Here is a 25955-nt window from a genome sequence, read left to right on the forward strand (position 1 = left end):
CCCACCCTCACTCCTCTTCTACATCTCTGCTCACCCTTCCATGCTTCACAGTAGCTCAGATATATATCCTTATATCTACTGCTCCTATTTCTTCACTACTCAGTAGAGGTGGTCCCACACTTGTGCTTGTTGGAACTCCACAAACAAAAAGCAGTTAGAGGTGGCTGCCCCCCCCAGCACACACTGATCCTCACCTGTATCTGTTTGTGGCTGGCACTCTCCAGACTTGCACTCCCCGGAGCCTGCCCTCTTTCTCCACAGTCACTGACACATTGCTGTTCTTGTAGGCACTGTCACACTGAGCTTGAGTTGGCCCATGGGGACCACTGGCACCACATGTTGAGAACCACCACAGAACAACAGTTGTGTCCCCTGTGAGCAAAACAGCAAGAGCTGAGTCAGATGTGAGCTTCTCTGCATTTCTAGTACTTATATTATACCCACTTTCTTCTAGTCATAGCACAACTACTGCTTTGTTGTGGTTACTGTTTACTTTTCTCCTCTCTCATCTTATTTTCTGCACATCACTTGATAAATCATGGGCTGAAGATAAACTTTACCAATTGGTTGTGAGGGGGGAATGGAAAAGGGAAGAGGGACTGAACTTCTAAGAAGGGTTTTATCCAAGGGTCTCACAGATATGATCAAATTCCTCTTCTTAGTGCCAGTCTGAAGCAAGAAGATGTTCAACTTTCCAAATGAGAACTAAACCATGTACACAGAGACAAGGGTTGAAAACATCTGCCATTACAGCTAGTGACCATTTATGAAACACAGTGAAAGTTTGAAGAGACTTGTCTCAGGCTTGCACAGAAACTGCCAGGGAGCAGCCTCTTGCTTCCTTCTGTAGGGACCCTTTTTCCCCAGGAAATTTCTATCCTGGTTCTCATTAAGCATTTTTCTTTTGTTTCTACTACAGCGCAGCAGATAAGGATGTTTTCTATTTCACAACCATTTTCTAAGACCCAAACAAATCCATCTGCTCCACTGAATTATGTGAGGCCTAAGAATAAAACTTTTCAGTAATGTATTGAAAAAATACATGATTAAAAACACAAATATCAAAACTGTGTGATAGAGTTTGTGCACAAAAGCCAGGGTCAAAAGTAGAACTGTTTAAGAGACTAATGATTAAAATAGAGGTAAAAATTACAAACTTTCAAAATAAAAATTTTGATCTTGTTTAAAGGAAAAGGCAAGCAAAACTATCCCCAACAGACATCATCCTGTGAATACACAGATGAATCAATGCAGTGTGAGTTTCAGCTGTATTACAGCACTCCCCTGAGCTAATGGGAACAGACAGCAGTACAGATTGTCACATTCCAGGTGGACACAGCCTTCAGGAGCTGGGACAGTCACACACTGGTATTTGTTGGCTGACAAAACAGCCTCAAGAAAACCTCTCCTCCTGACCTTCTCCTTTAGACAGCTCTTCTCACCTACACAGTTCTTATCTGTCCTCCAGAGTGGCAATCTCTATCACTACCAGTAAATTAGTCCCCAGTGTTCTCTTGTTCTCCTACTTTTTCATCCAGTTTTCCTTCCTCAATGTATTTCCTCATCCTTACTTACTTGTCCCTGGATTTTCTTCTTTACACCACTTTTCTACACTCATTTTATTCAGCTTCAGTGCTCAGCACTCTTTCTATTCCCAACTTTCTGTACATGTCTATGCCTTTTGTTCCTAAGCTGCCTTTCAATGCACTCCAAATCTGAGTCATGCAGCTTCATACAAACTTCATGCAGTTTTCACTTGAAGAGATTCTGCTTTTCTTTAAAGAGGACCTGCCATCTCAGGGCTGGTGAGCTGGGCTCCAGCAAACTGCTTGTCTATAGCCAAACAGGGACCACCTGACACAGTCTCCACATCTTTGGCACTTTAGATTATATGTAGTTACTTCATTGCTGTAGGCAGGCAGATCACACACAGGAGACAGGAAGGGAGCCACCTTTTATGGCCAAGAGACAGGTTTTCAGTACTGAATCAGGTACCTGGGAGGGAGGGCTCTTCCAGGGGGTTCAGAAGATGTTCATCCAGGATACTAATCTCACGTGGGTACTGGCGTTTCCCACCAAAATGATTCAGTTGTCTCCCTGTAATAGTTTGTAGAACAGAGAAAGAGATGGGAAGGTGGTAGAAAAGAGCGATGGAAAATTCAAAGATTACATGAATTAATTAAATACATCTGTATGGTTAAGATAAGTAAATATTACCTTGGGTAGAAAAGGTGTTTTGAACAATCATAATTTTATATTACTCTTTTGCGCCCATGTCTTAGGTAAGCTACTTGTATCTGTTCTGAAGGCAGTGTGTCTTCACATGAACACAAACCTTCCATGTAATTCTATGCAGGATAAGCTCCTTGGTCTGCAATTTCCCATAGTTGTGATTACAGGAGATTTTAGGAAAAAAGTAGTGTGGGAGAACAGATACCAGGTATTGATGTTCTGCTGGTCAAACAGGCAGGTGACAATTCTGGACAATCAAATGATTGGAGGCGTAAAGGAAAGTGGTGACAAAAATCATTGTCTTTGCTTCTGAATAGAGTAATGGCAAGTAACCCAGCTTAACAGACCAGTCCCACCTCAGCAACCAACTCTGAGCACCTGAGCGCTCACTTAGAGAATAAATAACTAAATAAAATTACGTGCCTCACTAACATACACAGTTAAGTAACAGAAACATACCCTTGTCACAAACTGTTAAGCTTTGGACAAACATTTTTGAAAATCACAGAGCAAAACCATACACTTCTGACCACTGAGACAGGCCTTTGAAAACCAGTCCTTTCTCAGAGAGGAGGAATTTAAAATCAATTGCTGATCCAAATCATCTGAATGCATTGAGAACACCACAACACCAATGCTGCCTTACAGCAGGAAAAAGTAATAATGAACCCTTGCCTCATAATCTGCAAGCATCCTGTTTCAATAGTTAAATTACCCGTTTTTATGCAGATTTTTGATAAGAAAAATCTCTAAGAAAAAGGGAAGGCTTCTTTCTATTTTGTGAGCCCTCAGTTAATTTAATACTGAACATTTTTTATCAGTGGAAAAACATTACAAATATTTCCATTTGTTCCAGTTGTGAGACTCTAACAGCTGTCTGATGCTCTACTGAAAAGAGACTCAGTTCCAGATGGACAATTATCTCTGCCACAAAGCCACTGCTCTAAATAGCAATAATTAACACCCTTGTTAGCTGTGTCAGAAAGGCCAAATAACTAATTGAAGCATGGAGACCTTGCTGAGCTTTTACTCCTGAGAATATTCCCCCCAGGTCTGACTGAAAGCACATTGATGCATGCAAACAAAAGAAAGCTTTTTATTGACACATTCTGCTCATACTGAGAGGGAGAACTTCAATGGATGAAGTTGTCAAGCCAGTGAAAAATGAAATTAACCCAAAACAAATGAAATTAATCAAATGCAAGGAGGAAAACAGAATGAAAAATACAATGCGTGGCCAGAAAAGATGCTCCCCAAGGCCTGCACTGAATTACAAATTCCAAAGGTCACAACAGCTTCAGGCACTTAGCGATGTACCAGAAGCCTGGTTACGTTTGCCAGAGCAAAGGAATGTAAATCACTCTCTGAAACAGAGAGTTGATCTTTGTGTCTGCATGGAGTTTTTTGTGGCACCCCATCCCAATGAGTATCCTAAGGCAATGCCTCATTTCCAAACAGTCTTTCCTCCTTTTCCAAACAGTCTCAAACCCTTGCTCTCCAGAAGAAACTTTCTGTCTCTTCCATGCTAAGCAGCAGATCAGCTGCATCACAGGCTGAGCATGGCCCTGTCCACACCAGCTGCTAACACTTTAAAGACAGATTTATGCACTGTCAGACACAAACTTGTAAGGTGGCGTTTTCTGCAAACTTAGTGTAGCCTGGGACCCAGGGGCTGGTGCTTCAGTCTGTTTTAGTTTTCATTTCCTCTTCTAACAGCCAACATGTTGACAGTAGAGTGAATGGAAGGGAACAAGAATTAATCCATATTAAGGTGTATCTATATAAAAAAAATGCAAAAAGCACAGACTTCCTCTCTACAGGTTTTAGCTAACACTGATTTCCCCACTGAAATAAGACAGAGGGAAGTGTAAAGGAGAAAGAGGCATCTTCTGCAAGCAGAGACATAAAGTAATTCACTCATTCACTGCTTTAATATCTCTGTGACTGAAATGAAAATGGAGATAGAGACCTGGTGGCTGAGACTAATCAAAGATGCCTCACAGGATCCTCAAGGTGTGAATGGTCTCCTCAGAGATCCCACCTCACTAATGATGATTGCAATACATCTGAAAATCAGACTTTGCTGGATCAGGGACTCTAAAATCAAGGAGCAGAGGTAATCTGTACAAAAGCTCTCTTTGGACAGTCTTGCCATTTATAAAGCAATCTTCTGGGAAATCAAAAATGATGCACAGACTGAAATTTCTAGGCCAGGGCAATAGAGTTTGATAGACCACAGACCTCTGATCTTAATTGGAACAATACAATGCTTAGAGCACCACAACATAATAGTAAAGGCAGTGAGAAGGGCAACTCAGCTATCAGCATTCTATTTGCTATGCTAGCCCACATTTTCATGTTAAAACACTCAAAATTCAGACCTCTTCCTATATAAGCACTATTTCACTGAAACTATGAAGTATCTTTATGCCTGTCTGCCTGAAGTTCTCACAATGAATTAGACATGCCATCCAGTCTGCGACACTGTCTTACACGAGGTGATGGTATAAGCCAAAATGTGGTTTCACCTCACCCTTTCCACAGGGAAAAACATCTGTCAATGCCCAGGGGCTGCCATCCAAAGAATGGTCTGTTTGGGTTTTGTCCTTATTGATGTTTCTTGAGCTGCCCTCACTACTTAGTTGTTCACTTAAATCTTACTGAACCTTTCCTCTCAATTTTAAGGTCTGTGGAAAACCTCACCTTCTTTCCCATCTTGCATGCAGAAACAGTGCTTTCATTCAGCACTGGGTTTTGTAGAGAGTTGAACTACAAAATTGAAATAGATGAAGAAAATAATATTTACATCCTAGCAAGCAGCAAATCCTTCCTTCCTGCCATACATCCTTCCTGCTGCCCTCATGAAAAGAATTCACTGCTTGGATTTTAATTGGCTCTGTCTCTGACATCTGAAACCTGTCCTTGCCAGGGAGAAGTAATTTCATTACTGAAAACACAGCAGAGCTGCTGGGCTTCTCTGTAACCTAACTGAATTAAAGTCATGAGAAGACAAATACAGGGGGGCTGCTCTCAGAGGCGAGAAAACATCAATTTGCAAAGAGGATTCAAGGACCAGGAGCAAGTGCAAGGCTTCTGAGAAATGTTTCCTTTGTGCTGTTTTTCATCTGCATGACTCACACATCCCTGGGTCGTGCCTTCAGATGGGGTAAGTGCGGTTGCTCCTGGACGTCAGCGCAATTCATCCCAATTGAAAATAAAGAGTAGCCTGGGTGGTCTAATGGACAAGCTCTGATAACATTGCTGCAGGGGCATTTACACCCCACCTGTTTGCCAAAGGATGCATACCTACACCACTCCCAGCAAAATGTCTGTGAGTAAACTGGAGGGTCTATCTGAGAGCGGTAAACTCCAGCAGCTGGGTGCACATCAGCTGGCCCAAGTGCATCTGGAGTCACTCCATCTTTCTCAAGATTCCAAAACTAGCTGTTAGCATGGAGGTTGGGAAGAGGACTGTAAAGAGCTGGAGTGAAAAAAATGAAATTACCATAAAGGATCAGCTTTTCCTCTTAATTTCAAGTGGAATTGTGCATACTCAGCATTTTATAGAAGAATGGTTTCAGTGCCCACAGAGCAAAGGGACAGAGAACAGGACACTGAATCAGAAAAAGATGGGAAGGAATAGTGGCTTCTGTTGATGAGCTTTTAACACATCTGTTTTGACATAACCCTTCCCACATGTTAAGTTAGGCTACAGGGAGCCACTGCAGGAACATGCTATGACCCTAAATGCTGACATATTGAGTGTGGTGACACATAGAGTGGCACAGTATCACCGATCCACATTTTGTCTGCAACAGAATTCACCATTCAAGTGTTGCATATCTTCCAGTCCCTTTGCAACCGAGCATCTTTTCCCCAGGGACAAAAGAAGGCAGTTTCTAATATTTGCAAGTAATACAAGTACCTAAATTCTTTCCCCTTTTCTGCTAAGAAAATCCACTACAGTTCTTGCTAACATGTTTCAAAGGGTAGCACTGGCTCCATTTTTCTCTGGAATAGTTGTCAGTCACGTTCACAGTAACAAAGCAAAGGAAAGCTGTTATATATCCAGCAGCGATAGCTAACACACTCCTTACAGACTAAAACAAACTTGTTGGAGTAATCTAAATTTTATTGTCAGAGAGTCAATTTACTCCTTTATTTTCTTCATTTTCTGCACAAAAATATGGTGACTTTTGCCTTTGAACTTCAACAAATTTGTTTCAGGTATTAATTACCAGGGTGCATAGATCAGCAGGGACTGTGGAAATAGAGTGTGATGTAATCCCTCCATTTAGGGCTAAGGAATAAGTTTAGTGTTTCTTGTCAAGACACACAGACAGGTCTCAACTATGTGATACAGAATATCCCAGCTTAGAGAAAAAAGAAAGAGCACTGGGAGACTCTGACACAGAGTAAAATTGCCTCTACTTGCAATCTTCAGTAGATCTGAAATAAAATGGCATTGTGCTGACAAAGGTGACACAAATAATCCATACACACTCTGTGGGGAGAACAGAACATATGTCCTGGACCTGTGGGATGCTGATTACACTACCAAAATTTTTGGGGGATTCTGCGACATTTGTGGCTCACCATCAGTGAAGCAGTCCAGGCCAAACGTAATGTTGTCGATAGCAAGGTCAGCTTGGGAATTCCAGCCCCAGGTTGCCAGGAGTTCCAGTTGAAACCTTTGCAATAAGACAGATGTTTTAGAGAAGACTGACAAAGGACTAAGGAGAGGGAAAAACAAACCAAACAAACAAACAACCTCCCAAAAAATACAATGTTCCCTTATGATGGAAAAAACATCATCGCTATTTAGAATTTTTCCTCCAGACAAGTCCAGCTGAGCAGCCAAAAGGGCTTGCTCTAAGTCTTAGACACATATAAACCCCTTGTAAGTGCCACAACATCCACACAATTCCACATTTCATGGGGAACAAGAATGAGAGCCCTACTTCCCCTGCTATCTGCACATACGTACAAGCAACTGGCCCCCACTAATGTTTATACACAAACAACCATCCATATCAGGGAATTAGACTGGGGGAAAAAAATATCTCCTTTCCACCCCCAAAGAGATAGAGTAAACACTGAGCAGAATATCCAAATGTCTTGGGCCTGTTCCTCTGCCAGTGTAACTCAGAAGGTGATATGAGTTTATTTCAGAAGGGTAGGACATTATAAATTTCAGCCATAATTCCTTGAAGATTTAGCACCCTGGGCAGTCTCATCTTTTTCCATTATGACCAGGTGTTCCTTATCTAGGAGCTCAGTCATGTCCATATGTATTGCTACCTTCTGAATTCCCAAGGAAGAAAGAAAATGAGCTGAAGGATCTCCTTCTAATGGATAGGACTGAATTGTTTTTCATTGCATTTCAGAAATAAACAGATGTCTGATGTCCAGTCCATTTAGAGCTTATTAAAAGCATATGTGCAGGACCTTTATTGCTGTCTCTGGTAAAGCTCAATGATGATTTATGAGAGATCAAGCACTGACCTGCCTAACACATTAATCATTCAGCCTAGAAACACACTTGTCCCAAATTAGTGGCAATAAAATATGTGTGTGCATTCCACCCACCAACCAAATGTTGTTTGATATCCGCAGTTAGTAGCATGGCTGCATAAAAATCTTTAGGGATAAACTGCTTTTACCCCAACTCAAGAATGACCCCTTGTGCTTAAAAGAAAGCATCCACACCTTCAGGATCTGAGCACTCTGAGAGTAAGTGCAGCAAATGCAATTCAAGGGTCTCTTGAAAGACCTCTTAGCTGTGGTGTTAGTGGAGGAATTTTTCATTAGATCCCTTTCCTACAGAAACCCTCCTCTTCAATAGCAGGCTTAGCAAGAGCATTTTCAAACCTCGTATATAAGTTCACTGACAAATGACAATAATTCCCCCATTTGTCTGATGGAAGAGAGTCAGAGCACTCTGAGCCCAGAACCAGGGCACTTGCAGGACCCACAGGCATGGGCACAGCACCACATCCTACCCCTTACTTACAGCACTCATATGGCATTATACCCTTGGTCAGGTCAATCTGCTGTGTCTGGTCCATGGAGACAGAGCAGAAAACCATGGAGACAGAGCGGACAAGGGTCCCTGGCACTGTACTGCAAGGTAGGTTTCTGCTCCACAAGCGGGAGCAGAACAGTACAAGGGGGACCTTGAGGAACAACAGCACCCCCTCCAGTGCATGAGAATTGACATTTCATAACCTCTAGGCTCTGTGTGCCTCCCCTTCCTCTTAACTTCAGAAAAAGGGGAGGAATTTGTCTTTTGAACTCAGTGCTGTCTCAGCCTGAGGGGTTTCCAGATCTGTTCATTGATCTCATTTTGCTGACTCCAACAAATCATGTTCTCCACCTCTCTGTTGTCTGGTCTTCTGCCTGTTTGGTTTTCTTCTGGTAGCATTATTTCTCCTTGTGTGTGTGAACCAAGTAAGTGAATTTGCCAGCCAATCACCAGAAGAATTTTTTCAAAGTAGCTAGATGCCCAGCTGGGAGGCTGATCAGCAACCTGTCTTCCTTCTCTCCTAAGAAATAAATTCATTGGATGAAGGTGTTGCTTAAAACTACCTAAATAGAGCTTTTGTGTCCTTCTTGTTCTTTTTGCTAAGGTTTCTCTACTTCTGGCCCCATGAAGCGGCTCATGGCCTGCAAATTGTTATGTCTCAATTCATGCCTACTCTTCCCCCTGTGTGGTCTGTCCCCTTCCTGCCCACTTTACCAACCATCCCTTTAAGGAACCAGGGAAAAGTACACCACTTTCCTATAGCAAGAGAAGAACAGGAGTTTCCCAAAGATTTGGGATACCGAAAAACAACATGCCAGCTCAAAATCTGCACTAAAAATTAACCCAAGCTCAGCTTTGCTAGGGCTGCATTACCAAGGAAATCTGACAACATCCATAAATACACAGAATAGTCATTCAAGAAGTTTTATACCAAATTGTAGTAAAATTGTCCAGCAATGTTTATCACACTCCTCTGTTTGCAATTGTTTTCAACTTCACTAACATTAAAGTCATTTAGGTTGAACTTTTCTATTTTGGGTGACTTGGTATGGCTTTTTTAGCAGTCAAAGCATTTTGTGAGTGCTGAGGATGAGGCAATGCAGGTATTCATGATTCTGACCCTGATCAAAAATGCTGGTAACTTTTTAAGCACTCTGTGCTACTAGGTATTGGAAGTGGGATCTGAAATTTGGGAGGAAGAGAGTCACATGGCAGGCATGAGGTGTTTTTTTTCATGTGAATTAGAATCAATTAAAATTTTAAGAAAACATCTTTGAAATTTTTAAATCCCTGACATTTCCATGCCTGGTATTTTTTCATAATCCTGCAGTTTCTTCTTCCCTGGATATCTAGAAAGTCTCAGGCAAAATGGTACTTTCCACGCAGTGCTATTATGAACCATGTCAGGTCCTGCTTCAGCTACACAAAGCGAGAATTACCCTCCCAAATTAACGGATGAACATTTTCTTCCCCATCCTTTCTTTCTGTTGCCGATTCTGGCCAAACAGGAGAAAAAAAAAAAAAGCTGCCTAAACTGAATCCAGAGTTAACAAGGTGTTATCCTCGGGAGAGGCTGGGAGTTCACTGGGAATTTCACAGCAGAGGGGCTTGGACTTGGTGTGCAGGGGATTTAGGCCCAAGATCTACAAAGAGGATTAAACAGCTAATCAAACAGGAGTACTGGGAATAAACCTTTACTGTAAGTCTGGGAGCATTGAAATGAAAGCACACAAGAGATAGCTAGGAGGAGAAGGGAAGTGCAGGGAAGGGATTCAGACTTCTTAATAAAAAAACCCAAAACTAAACAACACACAGAGGCAGCAGCTGCTAGAAGAGAGACGGAAACAAGAAGCAGGGAGGATTTTAGAAAGGAAATTACAACCAGAGGCATAAGAGAGATAAAATGGTTTCCCAAATGGGAGGCTGAAGCGAAAGAAAGAGAGACCAAGTATATGAAAACAAGGAAGAAAGGCAACAAGTGCCCACAGTAGCAGATAAAACAGGACAGGAGTACAGCATGGAAACAGCAAGACAAGAGGACTGGAATGGAGCCCATGTCCTGGGAGCACAAAGACCAGGGTTTCCTCCCTTGGGGAAATAGCTTCAGCACCTTCAACTCAGTGTGTGCTTGTTCTGTGTCTGTTACAGATCATTGCAGCAAATGGCAACTTATTACTTCTGCCTGTCACCTGGCTATTGGAATAAAATCCAGCATATCGAGATTGATGGACAGCTCTCAGCAGGAGGCAAGGGGAGGGGAAGGGAGAGAGTATTGGCACACCTGGGAAAGGAACTGGCATAGCTGAAACAGGGTATTACATCACACTGCAGCACCTGGATATCACAGCTGGTACAGATTTGCCTTCTGGACTGAACAGTTCCATTCTTACTCACTGTGATCATCACTGTTATGCCACTCAGTTTTAGATTTGAAAATGTCATGCAGAAAGGTTACATGAAGTAAAACAAGACAGAACTACTTGAAACAGACTGTAATAATTAATGCATGCATAACCTAACTACATCTTTCATTTTGCCTAAGTGCTCAACTTTTTCAAACATTATGGTATTTGAACATTTGAGTATCAATTTGTTTTTCATGCCATTCTGGCTAATGCTCAAAAAAAGTGTCTTGCTGTCCATTCCCTTCTGCCACATAAGATCCATTTTGCTTTGGAATTTAGGGCCAATACAGAAATTGGAGGCTTCAGGGAACAAGCATAAGGGACTGTATATCAGAGGAGGCAGAAGGTCTTAAATAGCTCTGAAGAGCCCCTTCGTCTCTGCTGCAGACTTGTCCACAGTGGAGTGCCCAGACAAATGAGCTATTCTGCACTAATTCTTTACATATTGACCATACTTTACATATTCATAACTAACAGATACTAATCCACAGGGCTTCAGATTGTGTCAGACAAGAATTTTAAATACAGTGCTAGCAGGCAGACCAATCCTACCCTAAAGGAATCATTCATGGCAAATGTGTGTATGGTGAACACGTGATAATACTGATACCAAAGGTAATCAGGAAATTAAACCAGAAAGAGGGTAGAGCAACATTTATAATATTCACTGTATAACTTTGGAGGGGTTTTTCCCTTAAGTTTCATGTCAGGAATATACAAAAAAAACCAAAACCAAACAACCGCCCCCCCCCCCAAAAAAAAAATTATATTATTTTATTTAATAATAAATAACAAAACAGATTTGAGAAATTGAAAAAATAAAAGTTTATGTTGTGCAAAATAACCAGCTACCAACACCAGCTACATGGCTTGAGATTGAGTGACACTAGGTGAGCGAGAAGAAATGCCTGAATTAAATTTGATTGCATTGAAATTCTTTAAATCTTCAAACCTGAATAATCTGAAAACCAATGTTGCACTGTATTTCTACATCTAAACCCATGAAAACTTTAGTGTAAAGCTCATTTGGGCAACAGTCTTTTTCTGAAATCATTGCGTCAGTAATGTGGCAATGAAGGATTTCCAGCTGCCCAGACTGCCTAAACTGGACAGCTCTATTGCTGAACTGTGGGATTATCATCCCTTTGACTCATGTGAGTGTTTTCTACTGTGGGAGTATGAAGTGCAGCTATTCTAATGCAGCTGTTTCCCTGCTGGGAGCACTTTGCCCCTGTAAGTACACTGGCTTGCTGAGATTGCTGAAAGGTTTTTAGTACAGATGCTTGCTGTTCCCAAAACCTAAGTACTGTTTGAGGCTGCACAGGAGTGCAGTCACATGGCGTGGGCTTGTGTTGAGCTAAGCTGTGCATGTGCACAAAGATACGCACTTATGGCAGAATACTTCCTGAGCAAGCAGAGTCACTTAAAAACAGCTCTGAAAGAAGGCAGGAATGAAAGTGACACTTCACAACAAAGATAGGAACAATTTACTAAATCTATAGGGATAACCCTGGCTGCTGACAGTGGAGCTCTTACCGGTTCTGAAGCACTGGCATTGGTAAGGTGATAAGAAACCAGTAGTCACTCCAGCTCCCTGCCCTTTCCCACATTGGCAAGGTGATTGGAGCTCCCTTTATCTCTTCCCTGAGAGAGAAGGATACTGTACCATTGTAGCTTCCAAAAACATGCACTGAAAATTGAATCTGTAACAGAGGAAGAAGAGGGAAAGAATGGTAACCTGTGACAAAAAGGAAAGGTAGTCACTTCTCCCCTCCCTGGGAATTTGAGACACCAAACCTCTGAGTCTGGGTCAAATTCTTTAATGACAGAAATCACTAAGCCCCCACTCACTGATTGTGTTTGACTCAGCACTGTTACTAGCACAGAATTCTCTCAGGGAAGACCCGAGCTGACACTCCTGTTGGGCAGCTGTTCTTCAACCACTGATGACAATATCCACAGCCTCTGACACCATCTGGGTGAGATGACTGGTTTCCTTGTTATTGCCTTCTCTGAGGGGAGAGCTGTCCTGCCTCGAATACCTTTGAAACAAGGACTGTCTCTAGAGGCAGGAAACCTCAGTCCATCTACCTGCTCCAATTCATAGGCTCCACCTGAATTGTAGCACCCCTAAGACAAGTGAAAAGCAAAATCAGCAGGCCAAAGAATGTTTTGAAACAGGACTTGTTCCTCTTTCTTTGAAGCAACCACTTCCATTTTGCCACAGAGCAAGAGAAAGTTGTCATTTCTACCACTGCTGTGAATATTCAGCTGTTCTTAATGTTACAGAGAGCGCCAGTACCAGCAGGAAACGGAGCACACACATGTTCTGTGAAGAATAACCACAGAAGTTCCTTGCTCTTTCAGTGTGGCCTCAAATCCTTGCCAGTGGAGGAAAGAATGGATCCAAATCCCCTGTGGCTTCTGCACAATAACCAACAGCTACTGCTTCTCCTCTCCTAGTTTTGTAAACCTATCTCCAATCACATTTTATTTTGTTGTTTATGTTCTACCCAGCATATTTTACCTGGATTTATAAATAAATATAAATGCCAAAGTTACATTTCTGGGAGCTGCACTGTATTTATTTTCCCAGCTCTAATTAGGAGGCATCAAAGCTTCCTCTTTTTCCTCTAGCAAGACTGGACTACAGCTCAAACTTGCAGCTTAATTTTCCTAAGTGTTATGACTATAATATTATTTAATATTTTCAATTCCAGCATCTCAGAGCTGCAAGGCAAGTTACGTGATTTTATCAAGGCCAGGTTGCATTAACCTTATGAAATTCCTGAAGAATGTGATCAGAAGTTTATTATATTCATCTATTTCTGGAAAATCCAATGCATTCTAACTTCACACTCCCATTCTCAGTGAAACTATCAAGTTTATTAACTCCTGCACAAGTATTGCAGAATTTATGAAGAAAAATCTCAGCAGCAGATATACTAAAAGACTGAATGGCCCAGCCAGACAGCTCCCTTTTCTGCAAACACTGGCTGCCCCATACAATTTAGCTGTTGGCACCTCTCAGAGTTATCTCTTAGTAACTCTTCCTATGTGGTACAGTCAGGTACAGCCTGATGATTTACTCCACAAAGGTACTTGGACAGTGACGCACCTGGTAGTGTTCAGTGGCAAGACTGGCTGGCAAGCTGGTACTGTAAGCTTTAGCCATACCGCTTGTCTGAGTGCTGTCTGCTCGCAAGTAGAGGAAGTGTCCTGTCAACACAAAAGTGGAAAAGACAAAATGATCTCTTGATTTTTTGTGTAATCACTTGAAACAATTTAACATTATTAATGTTTCTGTAGGTATGTAAGCATATGTAGGTGTAAGCAGGGCTTGACAGCAAGTCTGTTGGTGAGGTTGTAGTAAACACTCAGGTAGATTTCAGCAGCACAAAAGTCAACATCCCAAACCCCTTATTGGAATGTGAGTGGATAAACCTCAGAGACCACTCAAGTTCTTCCCATACAGAGATGCACACCAATCTACACTCCTAATTCCTACACCATTAGCATCAATGACTCTTGCTGGAAGAGTATGTTTGCAGTCTTTACTTCCAGGGAGAGCTTACATATAAGCTCTCAGGAGACAAACAGGATACTTGTACAGAAACCCTTCATTTTAGCAGGGAACTGTGAGGCAAGACTCCTATGTGTTAACACTTCTGACTTTCAGCCTGAACAGGTGAGGGTCTGGCCTCCCCCCTTCTTATTTAGCAAGTTGACAGTTTTGCAGTTCTGTTGGGCAATTTTTACCTTGTGATGCAGCAGTTATCATATTGCTGCTGAAGTACTCTGCAACTGCACAGCTCATAAGAGGAAGGAGGAGGGAAGAATATGCTTTATACAATTTTTTAAAGGTGAAGGAGAATCCTTGAGAGTTTTGAGTTAACTTTTTTGCAGAACTTGTTTATTATAAAGTTTTGAGTCATGTTCAAAAGTTAATTTTAGCTACATTTGAAGTTGTTACAGATAATACTGATGCTGAAGTTCATTTGGCAATGATGCCAAAATTTTTCAACCTATTTAAATAAACTTAAGTTCAAGGCTATTGAGTACATGCATGCACAGAGTGGGAGAGAGAACAATGAAGAACCTACCACCAGTGGCTTGCAAAGTAGACCCTATAAATGAGTCCTCTTGAATCATTTTGGAAAAGCCCCGAATAGACCAAGGAGACGCTGCAGTTTCATTCAGCGTCCAGCCACACAGACCTTCTTCAAATGAGCAATGTGAACCTTCTGGGAGACTGTCTACAATTGAGAACAAGAAAGAGTAGGAAAATAGGAGCAACTTGATTATGGAAGAACACAAACAAAAAAAAAAAAGTGAAAATCCATTGTTGTCCAAGTTATCCAACCTATGTTACACTATCAAAATAGGTCTCATTTTTTTATTTCCAGAGTCACCATTAGAAAGCCAACACTTTGCTTCTGTAAACATTTGAGACTTTTTTGTGCTGTCCTACTCTAAATTCTGGTCAAAACTGCAGCCCCTGTAACCACAAATCACAGCCACATATTTGTAAAGGTCTTGCTACATATGAAATTGCAGGCATCACAAAGTTTTGTGTCCACTTAACGGAAGGCAAATCAACAGATTATTTTAAATCACCACTGTACTTGCTAAAGCTAAAATTACTTCTTAGCACCTCATATACTGCTAGGGGATTTTTCTGTCCTGATGTGCAAGAACTTCTGAACTGGGATCTTGGAAGGACAGATTTATGACACTCTAGGTAACTAAGAATGGAAAGATGATTAATACCTTTCCCTGAAGGGAAGGCTTAGATCTTGGGTCCAGAAGGAAATTCTCACCCAGCTGCAGACATGTAAGTAAAGTTTTGCCTTTCTCTGAAGTAGCAGTAACTGTGAAGGGAAGGCCATTGAGCTCCTTACTGCAATACTTAAGAAACCAAACCAATTAAAAAAAAATCCATCTTCTTTATAGGGTGAATTTTCAAAGAGAATGTTGGTATCCAATTAATGTAAATGGGACAAATTAATTCAGGAGGTGAAATACTGAATTAATCTAAAGATGGAATCAATTTAACTTATTTTGTATTCTAAATTATTTCTTCTAATGGAATGAAGGTTCCCATGAAGTGTCATGCCACATACTCACCACACCTCACTCCTTCCTCTTTGGTAGGGCAATCACTGATGAACTCACAGATCTGTAGGTGGCTGACACAGCCTCCATGAAAGCAGGGGAAGTTTGAGCCTTTGTCATATACAAAAAGGTCTTGATTTTCTTTATCTAATGGGGAAAAAAAAAGAGAACTAAATTCAGACATGAGTTGACTGAATGTGTATGATCCTTTTTGTGTACTAGTTTTCACACGTATGACCTTGCCCCTTTGTACGATAAATCTCTGCTATTTTCATGTAGGTTTCTATCCAGCGTGAGATTCGTGGATCAAATTTTTTGCCCTTCTCTTTCTGATGTATTGCTTTTGCTGTGTTTGTTCTATCTTTAGATAATTTTTGGGTTTTTTTAATGAAGGGTCTTGCAGTTTCCTACTGTGATGTGCTCCTCAGTTCTGCACACATGACTGTGCACCTGCCAGGCAGCTGTGACATGCTGCATGGCACCCTGCTGCTGGAAGCAGGGGCACCCATTTATCTCCAGCCCTGACAGACACATTGCTATGCCCTGCTGAGGCTCAAGTTTAACCAGCACTGGGGCTGCTGACTCATTTTTGTGCCAGCTTCCAGCTGTGGCATCCAGCCTATGAGGTAGCTGCTTCCCCAGCAAGCAGGCCTGCTGTACATACATTTTATTAATGCACCCTAACTAGTCTAGCCAGTTCTAGTCTGGGAGCATTTGACTGACTTCACAGGTACCCATCAGCCAGGCTGAACATGATTTTTAAGTCTTATATTTCCCAAAAACATAACTCTCAATGCACCCAGCCTGTTCTGCGGATGCATATGTGCCCAGACCTGTTATGGACCTGCTATCCTTTAGCAGAGCTCTGCACAGAAGTTACGTTGGGACTGACTATCCTGGAAAAAATGCAAAAGTTTGGGAACCAATTGCAAGAGAAAGAGAAAAGAACACCTCTGCAGCAATCCAGGTACACACTCTGAAATAATAATTTCTTGTTACACTGTTTTATGCCAGATACATGCACCAAGTTATTTAGAGACTGAGAGCACAGTGCTTCAGGCTGTATGCATCCCCTTAAAACTCTAGGACTGTCAAAAAAATCACATTAAAAATATAGCATGTTAAATTAAAAGAATAATGACTAGAATGAAATCTCTAATATGATCAAAACCATGCTCACAATAGTGTTTTCTTTTTACATTACATTCCAGGCTATTTCTACAGAGTCTGCAAAATGGAAACAATAACATTATATTAATTCATGAAATTCAGGAACTGAAGATGATTATGTCCCCAACCTGAGACTGCCTGTGCTGACAGACTCCTGCACTTCCAAGAAGCCTAAATGACATTAGCAAGGTTCTGCACTGCTGCTGAAGATCATTTGCATGACATTCAGAACAAAACTGTAAGTCTTAGCTGAGCACTAAGTACTTTAAGGAAAATAATCACATTCCGATTATTTTCATTTTAGATAGAAGTTCTCAGCCTGGCAGTAACAAACAGATGCCATCGGAGACAGAAAAATGTTTATTTTCTTCATAGATTAGTTAGATAAAACCCAAGTATGGAAAAGGCTTTGGTTACACAGGGTAGACTGTTGTTATTGATTATTTAAAAGAGAATAATACTAAATGCTAAAATAATCTAGGTAAAGACTTTTTTCATCCTTGTTTTTGGATTCAGCATAAGTCCAGTTGTTTTTGGTTTTTTTCCCATATAAAGATCAAACAAAGCAAAGCTCAAAAGCAGAGAGGATCACTAGAATTAGTTCTATAATTCTGAGTTACTCATCTTTCTTCTAAATCCTCTCCTGTCCCCAATTTTGGTGAGAATATGTTTGGTTATTCCAAACCTGTCTGTGTTGCAGCATACCATGAAAGCAGTTCCTGAGTTGCAAGGAGCGCACTGCCAGTACTCCAGCCTCCTGTACTCCACAGTTTGAATACACCAGGGTGATTTTGAAAGGTCTTTCTATTCGTCCAATCTGGGCCACCAGGTGTTTCCATTTCATCCTAGAGGACAACAGAATGTTATCAGACATACACACAGCACATCGGATTCCATGGAGTCTCCAGCATAATGATTCTGCACTGTACCAAAGAGAAGTAATAGTATCCATGTGGGAAATGGATCAATGAATGCAAATAACAAGGTAACAAATGGGTGTTAATATAAAACAAGTGATGTTCAGCCTAGCAAGTTCATGTAAGGTTATCTTTGCTGCAGAGCCTATTGCTAATGATGAAGAGATCCAACCATTCCCAATGATTCTTAAATGGATCTTAAATTATCACCAATTTTGGTGACACACTACCCCAGTATGTGCTTCCCACATACATTTTTGTGTTCTCTTTGCTCTTTAAAGTACAGATCAACCAAGCAGCTGCGCAAGACTGTGGATCTCCTCAAGCCAACACTGATATCGTGTGTTCTGGAAGCAAACGTCTGACCCTGAATGTTTCTTGGTTGTGTCAAGAAAGAAAACCTTTATCTGTGTGTTGCCTGTCTGAATTTCCACCTTAGCACACCACAGTGCACTCACAATGCAAGGGATAGAAGCACTGTTCCAGGAAATGCAGACTACTTGTGCCATTTACATTTCACTACAGAGAAAATTCCATAACCTGCAAATCTAGACTGCAAAGATTTCTCAATTGTGCAGCAGTTGTGGCAGTTTGGAGAAAAACAAATGATCCTCTGTACCCTAATTTTAAAGATGATTGTCAGACATCACAACCTAGAGATACCAAAAGGGGATTTTTGAAGTACCTCACTCAAATTAAGTCTGATGGAAGTCAGGGTATCCAGGTATCATTAAAAAACTACAGCAGAATTCTTAAAAATATTTTTACTTTATTTTTGTTTCCAAATCTGTTCCTATATCTTATGTTAGCAAGACAGCAAAGCACAGTTAAATGTATGTTATTATTTTGTAAAAAGATTGGAGCAAGGCTGGTGAGAAAGGAATCCTTGCTCTGAACTCTTTTTCTGAAAATAGTATCAGACAGAGATAATTTTACCCACATTCTACGCATTGCTGATGTTACTTGTCCACTCTGGACAAGTGACCAAAGTGGTTGCCAATTGAGTAATAAGACAGCCAGGCCACAGTGTTAAGACATGTTGATCAGCTCTGCTCCCAGAATTATTTTCATGTAGGAAATGCCTTCAGCTGGCTTGAAGTGGTCATGTAGCCCTTGTCCTGCACCAGAAACACCTTAGAAGGCAACACCAGATTATAAACACATCTCTTCTGGACTCAGTATAAAAATCACAGAACCATATTTGCCACTTGCAAAAAATCCAGAGCGACTTTAATTTTTATCACCCTCTCTTGCATTTTCCCTTCATAATTATATAACTTTGTCTGGATAATTTTTTACTATCCCTTCTGTGGCATCCACCCACCTCTCATTTTCACAATTGTACACACACATAAATACCCACAGATATCCTGAACTCATATGAAACTGAGCTCTTTCTACATGAAGATGACCCTATTCCCTCTATTCCCTGTCCCATCACAATATATTCAATACCTCATTATAATTTAATTAATCTTCAGAAAGGTACAGCCCTGAATTGCAACAGCACAAACTCTATTTCCCAACACGGAAGAACAACTGCTTTGCTTTCAATTTGTATTGCAGTGCAGCTTCAGGAACATCCAGCACCTATAAATATATCTCATAAATATTCTTATAAATATCCCCCCTGCCACACTGTGGGACAACATCCAAGATCATCCAGCACTGACCCAGAACTGAGTCACTTCTGCTACATGACACAGCTTTGTTCGTCACTCCATTGCATCCTGTTGACTACAAGAATGAACGAGCCGTAATCAAATTGGTGCAATAAGCCAATAAAGGTAAGGACAATCCTTCAAATTTAACTATTAGGCACAGTTCTAGTACCTCTACCGAGTTACAACCACTCTCCAGCTGAGACACCACAGTATTGCCAGCGTTAACACAACACCGAGTGCAGAACCTGTGGTACACAGCCTCTGATTCAGAGCCAGTGGTACATTTAGCAACAGCAACTGAAGAGCCCCACAGCTGAAAACAATGACTATTTCAGCTGCTGCACCTTAATCCTATCTGGTTTATGAGCCAGACACTTTGGAACTTGCTGTTTATAGACTGGTACATCAAAATAAAACTAGTCATCTAAGTCAATAAACCAAGGTCTGAAATGCCATGACTTAGGAAGACAGATTGTCCATTCTGCCGTCTCTGCTGGGAGAGATGTGGTATCTGATGGAAGAACAAGGCCACCATCTCAAGCCACTACTTCTGTGAATTGGCAGCTCTTCTGAGCCAGAGCACTGAGTTCCCACGAAACATCCCAGTTCTGAACTGAAATATCTCTGCTACTGAAATTTTCTCCATTTATAACATGGCAGAAGAAGCTGTCTAGCATCCAAAGGCTGCAAAAATGACAAGTGGCTTTGCATTACATAGAGTGCTTTTGTGTATAAAGTCTCTTCATCATCAAGGTATTCCCCTTCAGAGAAAGCCTCCTCCACTAGATCCAACTGCAGCAAGATTTCTAATGTTGTAAATAATTACACCTCTTTGCTTGGTTCCCACCATTGAAATGGAAGCTCGTCAGAGCCAATGTAATTTTCTTAATGGAATCAGGAACGAAGCCCAGTGTTGATGCAGCAGAAGATGGATCATTGCAGCAGGCTTCCAGATAAACCAGATTTGGCAATAACTTTACTATTGATTTTATGTCAAACCAGATCTTAAGTATTGAGGCAATATTACTCTTCTTCTAAAAAGAGATGTTGAAATTCATCTGTATGCATGGAAGAACTATTAGGGTCTGATATAATTTAGAGAAATTTGCATGGATAGAAAGTTTGGTGTTGCAAGCTATCTAATGCTTAATGCAAGAAAATTCAAGATTCACTCTGAAAAGTTTTAATTCCAAATCTTCTTTTGTAGGGTTTACTTTAGGTTTGCATTAGCCTCTAAATCTTCTCTGTTGAACAGATGTTTTCCACCCTCTTCCTACCAATCCTTTCTATGATGTGATTTTTTTATATCCAACAAAGGAAATGGATTAATTTTTGGAAACATTTTATGTAAAGAATATTTCTTCATTAGGGCTGAAAAATGCAATAAAGCAGAACATGAAAGCTGAAATATTTTCTAAATTAGGGGGTCCCACTGCATGGGTTTTTGCACAAAGCTGTGTATGCTAGTTTCTTCTAGACTCAATCAGTGAACATAAAGATTAGAAGTTGTACTTTTATACACACAGGAAGCTGGTGTCTGCAAGTCCTCCCATACATCCGGTGCTAACCACTGGACTTAAAAGGAAATAGAGGGTGCAAAACACATGCCTTCCACTCCAGCCTTCACCAAACTCTTAGAGGGTTATTCTTTGACACAGTATATTTTTGGGTACAAATTCAAGAGAGGCACGAAAGGCACTAACTGAATCACACTCTCAGCTTTGTGTTCAAAATTCATAGTCATGTATAGCAGCTGGACAGCCTCATCCTTTCCAGATATATTTTTTAGTCAAAAGGCCTCTGCTCATTGTTGTCAGCACACATTTAGACATTACCTGAGAACACCTACCAGGCTACTCCCTTGTCATCTGTACAGTAGGAGAAGTTAAATAACTTTTGTGGAAAAAAACAACCACATTAGTAGAAGTGTCAAAGACGGCAAGTTTTTTCAAGTGTCTCAGAAGATGGTGGAGCATTTTATCACCATCCCTTCAAGAAAAAGGGGGAAGACACAAAAAACTAAGCAATGAACAGTTTTGTGAGGTTAGCTAACTGAAAACCCATGTGTGCACATGGCCATGAACTTTTTGTTTTCTGATCTACTGAGACTTCTGTGGTCATTCCAGACTGAAAACAGAACAAAATCAGCTAGGCTTATCGACTACAGAAAGTGAAAATATTATCCCTGCCCCAAATTATGCTTTTTTTATTTTAAATGAAGTGTGAGTACTTAGAGTTGAAAGAAACTATCTTCTTACTGAAACAGTTTTGGCTAAGAACACTGAAATAATTGTGGTCCACAGCAAACACAAGCATGTGAAAACACTCAAAACCACGCAGGACTCAAGAATTTTCAGCTGTGGCTGATTCTGGGTCTGTGTGGTAAAGATGAAAAGATGGGATAAGCAAAATAGTAAAAACATTTAAGAAAAAAAGTTTTTAAAAAAATTAAAAAACACAGATGTGACCTGAAGAAGCACCATAACCATAACCCTGAGGAAGTGAAAATAGTTTTGTGAGTTAAGTGCCAGACAAAGAAGGCTTGGCCTTGCAAGCAAGGCTACAGGGCCCTGATGTTTGAGCTTTACTGACATAATGAGAAATTAAATGTTATATATTTTTTGTAAATACATCTCAAACACCTCACTGCCTCAGCAGTTCTTCTAATAGTAATAGCTCAGAACACTCATGATCTATAGGCCTGGTATTTAAAAGTAAACAACGCAACTTCGTGACCTTGCCCTACTTGTTCAGAGAACATGGTACCAAAAGTCCATCTGCTTCTTCTTCTTCCTCTTTCATTAAGGCTTATGTGTGAAAAAGCTTCAATATCACCAATTTAATTATAAGTCCTACTAGTTGGTGAGGTGAACAGGAAACTTTCTCTTACATGTGACATATAGCTAAGCTTTTGGTAACAGTGTAGCTGATGGATCCTGAAGGAGAAAACACCATCAGAAGAATATTTCTAGGTCCAGAAACAGAATTCACTGAAGTATCTGGTGCAGCTGGAATTTGTGATGAAGTATAGCTTGGTCATGGAATTGAGAGGTGACAAAAGGGACTGAAGCAGGATTTCCTGGTGTGTCTGATTATCTGAAAAAAGTCTTACCTAGACTTTTTTCTATGTCCGGGTTTCTATTCTGATCTGAAGGTAAACCCTTGGTAGTAATTTTCACTGGTTACACTAGGTACTACACATAGGCATCTATCTCAAGGTCATCTGCTCCTTGTCCCCCTGTGTTCTGCTCTAAATTGTGCAGCTGGGTTTGGTTAAGACAGAAGAGCTTGTAGAACTCCTACTCCCTGTGGAAAGTCCCTGTAAGGTGGGAACCCTCCAAGATAATCTCTCCTTAACATCTCATGTTGTTAAAATCTAAATCGTGGAGAGAATGCTCATTTCAGACTACCTGCCTAGCAAGAAGCAAGTCAATCACTGTATTAGAAATAAATTCTCTTTTGCCTGCATGGTCAGGTTTTTTAAATTGTACCAAGATTTTAAAGTTCCCCTGTAATGAGGGAGGAAATGAAGGATATTTGATAGTTCCTAACTTTGTTTTATCTCTTTTCTATCCTCCTTTCTATCTTGATTTCAAACAGGACTTGGTCTCCTCCCCTGTTTAAAATCTTAAGAGTAAATTCTCTGAGCTTACCAGTGCTTCACTTCATTCAGTAAGAAAAAGTAACACCGGTGTCTGTGCCAACTTCCAGTGAAGCTAGTTTCATTTTAATAAATCTAAATGCCATCACTTTTAGAGAGATGATAATCTTGACTTCACATAGAATTGTTTTGCAGTGCTCAAATAATCTGCTAAACAACATCTATGATCTGTTCCAGAGACGCTGCAGTGATTACCAGCAAAGCCTGGTCTGACCAGTAAGGTGTAGCGAAAGGGTATTTTATGAGTTTATATTGTGGAATGGAGCTGCAGCTGCAGAGGCCTGTCAAATACTCAGAAAACAGCAAGGGCAGCTTTGAGTAGGTAAAAAAAGGATATTAGAAATTAATCCCAGAAAACACAACAGATTCCCAGTGAAATTGGCAAGAAGATGGGAAAGGAATAGCCAGGAAGGAGCTGAGCAACAGCTGAAAATGAGAGAGAAAGAGGGAGAGAGAGATCTGGAAAAAAAAAAAAGGTTTTTTAGTCAAACTCTGCTATCTTTGGCTGACAGGGCCTCTTCGCTACAGATCTCCATAGCAGCCTGGGGAGTGCCAAAGAATTCAAAGAAAACAAGAACTGGGATCCCTTGCTTAAGTTCTCCCTGGGAGTCAGTCAGGTGATGGAAATAAAAAACTCTGTTATGTGTCTGACCCAGGTTCTTACAAGCTGGACTGCAGCAAAGGAAAAACAAGCACATGGAAAATGGAAAAATTAGATGACACGTGGACTTTTCTCTTTCTTTTCCTGTTGTGATTTGTTCCCTTTACCCATTTCTCTTCCTTACTGTATTCTGCTACACACAGGAATAAAGAAGTAAAACATTGGCAGGATCAAAGGGAATACAGAACAAGATCTGTGGTTTACACTTTCTTTTGTTTTCCTTCACCTCTTCTTACCTCAGTTTTTTCTCTCCCTGAACACTACAATTGGAGCAGAAGTGGATACTCCTGAACCTACTAGAAGGGAGGAAATTATTAAAGAGGTAAAATTAACCGCGCCTCAAAATGAGAATTGGGACCCTTGTAGCATTTGTAGGACCTACTGAATCCATAGAGATATCAGTCATGTTACCAAGGCAGTTTTTGGACTGAATGCATTTTACAGCTGCAGTCCTAGAATCAGTGAAAAAATTAATCACTCTTCACCCTTCCAAATGTGAGAGAAGCAGAGTAAGATCTAAGCTAGTGTGTTTTTTGCAAAGGGGACACACAAAACCTATTTCTATTACAGGCATCCTGTCAGGAGGCTGTGTGCTCTAGTCCTGAAAGTCATAACTTTATTTTCTGTTGTAATAGCAGTAATGATCTCAAGAAGGCAAAAGACACTGATAAACAGCAGCCTGGAGGAACTCCACTCTACCTCGGAATTCAAAGGCTCAGCAGTTGAAAGCTGATTGTCTTACCCGGCATTTTCCTCGCGGCCAGCTCTCAGAGAAGTTACTGTGTTTTTGTTTGTCTCTGCATATTTGATTTCAACTGTGAATCTCTGGAGAAGAGGAACAGCATCCTGTGAACCTATGGACAGCTCCAGCAAGCAAGAATCCAAGCTCCCAGGCAGGATGGGGCTTTGCAGGCTGAACTCACATCTGTCTGGGAGTCTACTGGTGTTCAGGAGGAAAATGGCCCCTGTGAAGAGAAAAAAAAACAGAACAAAACAAGAGACACACAGCATGGATGGAAGAGACATAAGAGGAAAATGGAGAAAGAGTTTGAAGAAAGGAGTAATGAGAATAAAGGAAAAACTATGCACAAAAAAAAAGAGAGAGAATAAAGTAAAAATTAAGGATTTCAGTAAAGAAATGATAGAAGAAATGAGAAAAGAAGAAACCAAGAAAAGCTCAAAGACATGTCCAACAGAACAAAACCCAAAGACTTTGCCAGTCAGACAGCAGACAAATGAAGCCAGCTCCGGCTTGTATAGGATTGAATTTCCAAAGAAAAATGCAGACCCTGTAAATAAAAGCAGCTTATCCCAAAATGGGGAGATAGGAAATAAGTGCATAAAGGGGCTGGCTCCTTAGAGGGTACATCCGTACACAACCGAGGCAGCACACATGCATTACATGGACATTTCTTATTGACTCTTGGGCACTGACTGTGCCTTTGGTAGCCCTGCACCCGAAGCAGTGCATGGTGGCACTTCTGGTGACATGGGCCTGAGCCCTCAGCCTGCTGACTCCTGCTACATCCAGGGCTGGGCCAAAGCAGGCATCCATTCAAGGGGAGCTATAGCTCTGCCTACCTTCAACATCTCCATGGGAGGAACTGTTTTCCAGAAGCATCTGCTGCCTCTCCTGGGATGCCAGGACACCAATGGAAGATAACACCCAGTCTGGCTTTCCAAAACTGTCTGTGGACGTCACCCATGAACAGCTTGAGCCGATGACACAAGAGATTTCTGGTATGAGAAACCAAAGGTTTCACTGAGGCCTATCCCAGCTCAAGGGGCACATGAGTAACTGAATGTACAGTGTATGTGGGCTATATCTCCCAAGAAATAGAAGAATTGTAGAGAAAAAGAAAATTTTGTCCTGAGCTATACTAACGGAATCTCTCCCAGAGCAGGTCAAGGAACATATAAGAATGAAAAACTAACCTGCAAATTCTTGGCAGAATATAAGTAATTCCTCCCACTGGTATCAACAATGAATTTATATCAGCTGAAGGTCTAGACCACAAGTATTCAAAGTCCCAAATGAGAATAATACCAATAATATCAATAAGGATATTGAAACTGTATGGATTTAGCATTTTGGCAGAAAGAAA

The 25955-nt window shown here is 40.9% G+C and overlaps 1 protein-coding gene across 2 annotated transcripts in view; it reads right to left on the minus strand.

Moving 5' to 3' along the window:
- LTK (leukocyte receptor tyrosine kinase) overlaps nt 1-25955 on the minus strand; it is an 89803-nt gene that overhangs the window by 21924 nt on the left and 41924 nt on the right. The window contains exons 3-12 of one of the 2 annotated variants that reach the window (XM_030950305.1): nt 25432-25587; nt 24593-24815; nt 17653-17792; nt 15790-15924; nt 14766-14918; nt 13781-13881; nt 12199-12365; nt 6829-6923; nt 1996-2097; nt 195-372 (exon numbers count right to left, since the gene is read on the minus strand). In XM_030950305.1, the coding sequence (XP_030806165.1) occupies nt 195-372; nt 1996-2097; nt 6829-6923; nt 12199-12365; nt 13781-13881; nt 14766-14918; nt 15790-15924; nt 17653-17792; nt 24593-24815; nt 25432-25587 (1450 nt within the window). The remainder of the gene's footprint in view (nt 1-194; nt 373-1995; nt 2098-6828; nt 6924-12198; nt 12366-13780; nt 13882-14765; nt 14919-15789; nt 15925-17652; nt 17793-24592; nt 24816-25431; nt 25588-25955) is intronic. The other variant, XM_030950307.1, reaches the window with a different exon arrangement.

The sequence above is a fragment of the Camarhynchus parvulus genome, chromosome 5, assembly GCF_901933205.1.
Source record: "Camarhynchus parvulus chromosome 5, STF_HiC, whole genome shotgun sequence".
Lineage (NCBI taxonomy): Eukaryota > Metazoa > Chordata > Aves > Passeriformes > Thraupidae > Camarhynchus > Camarhynchus parvulus.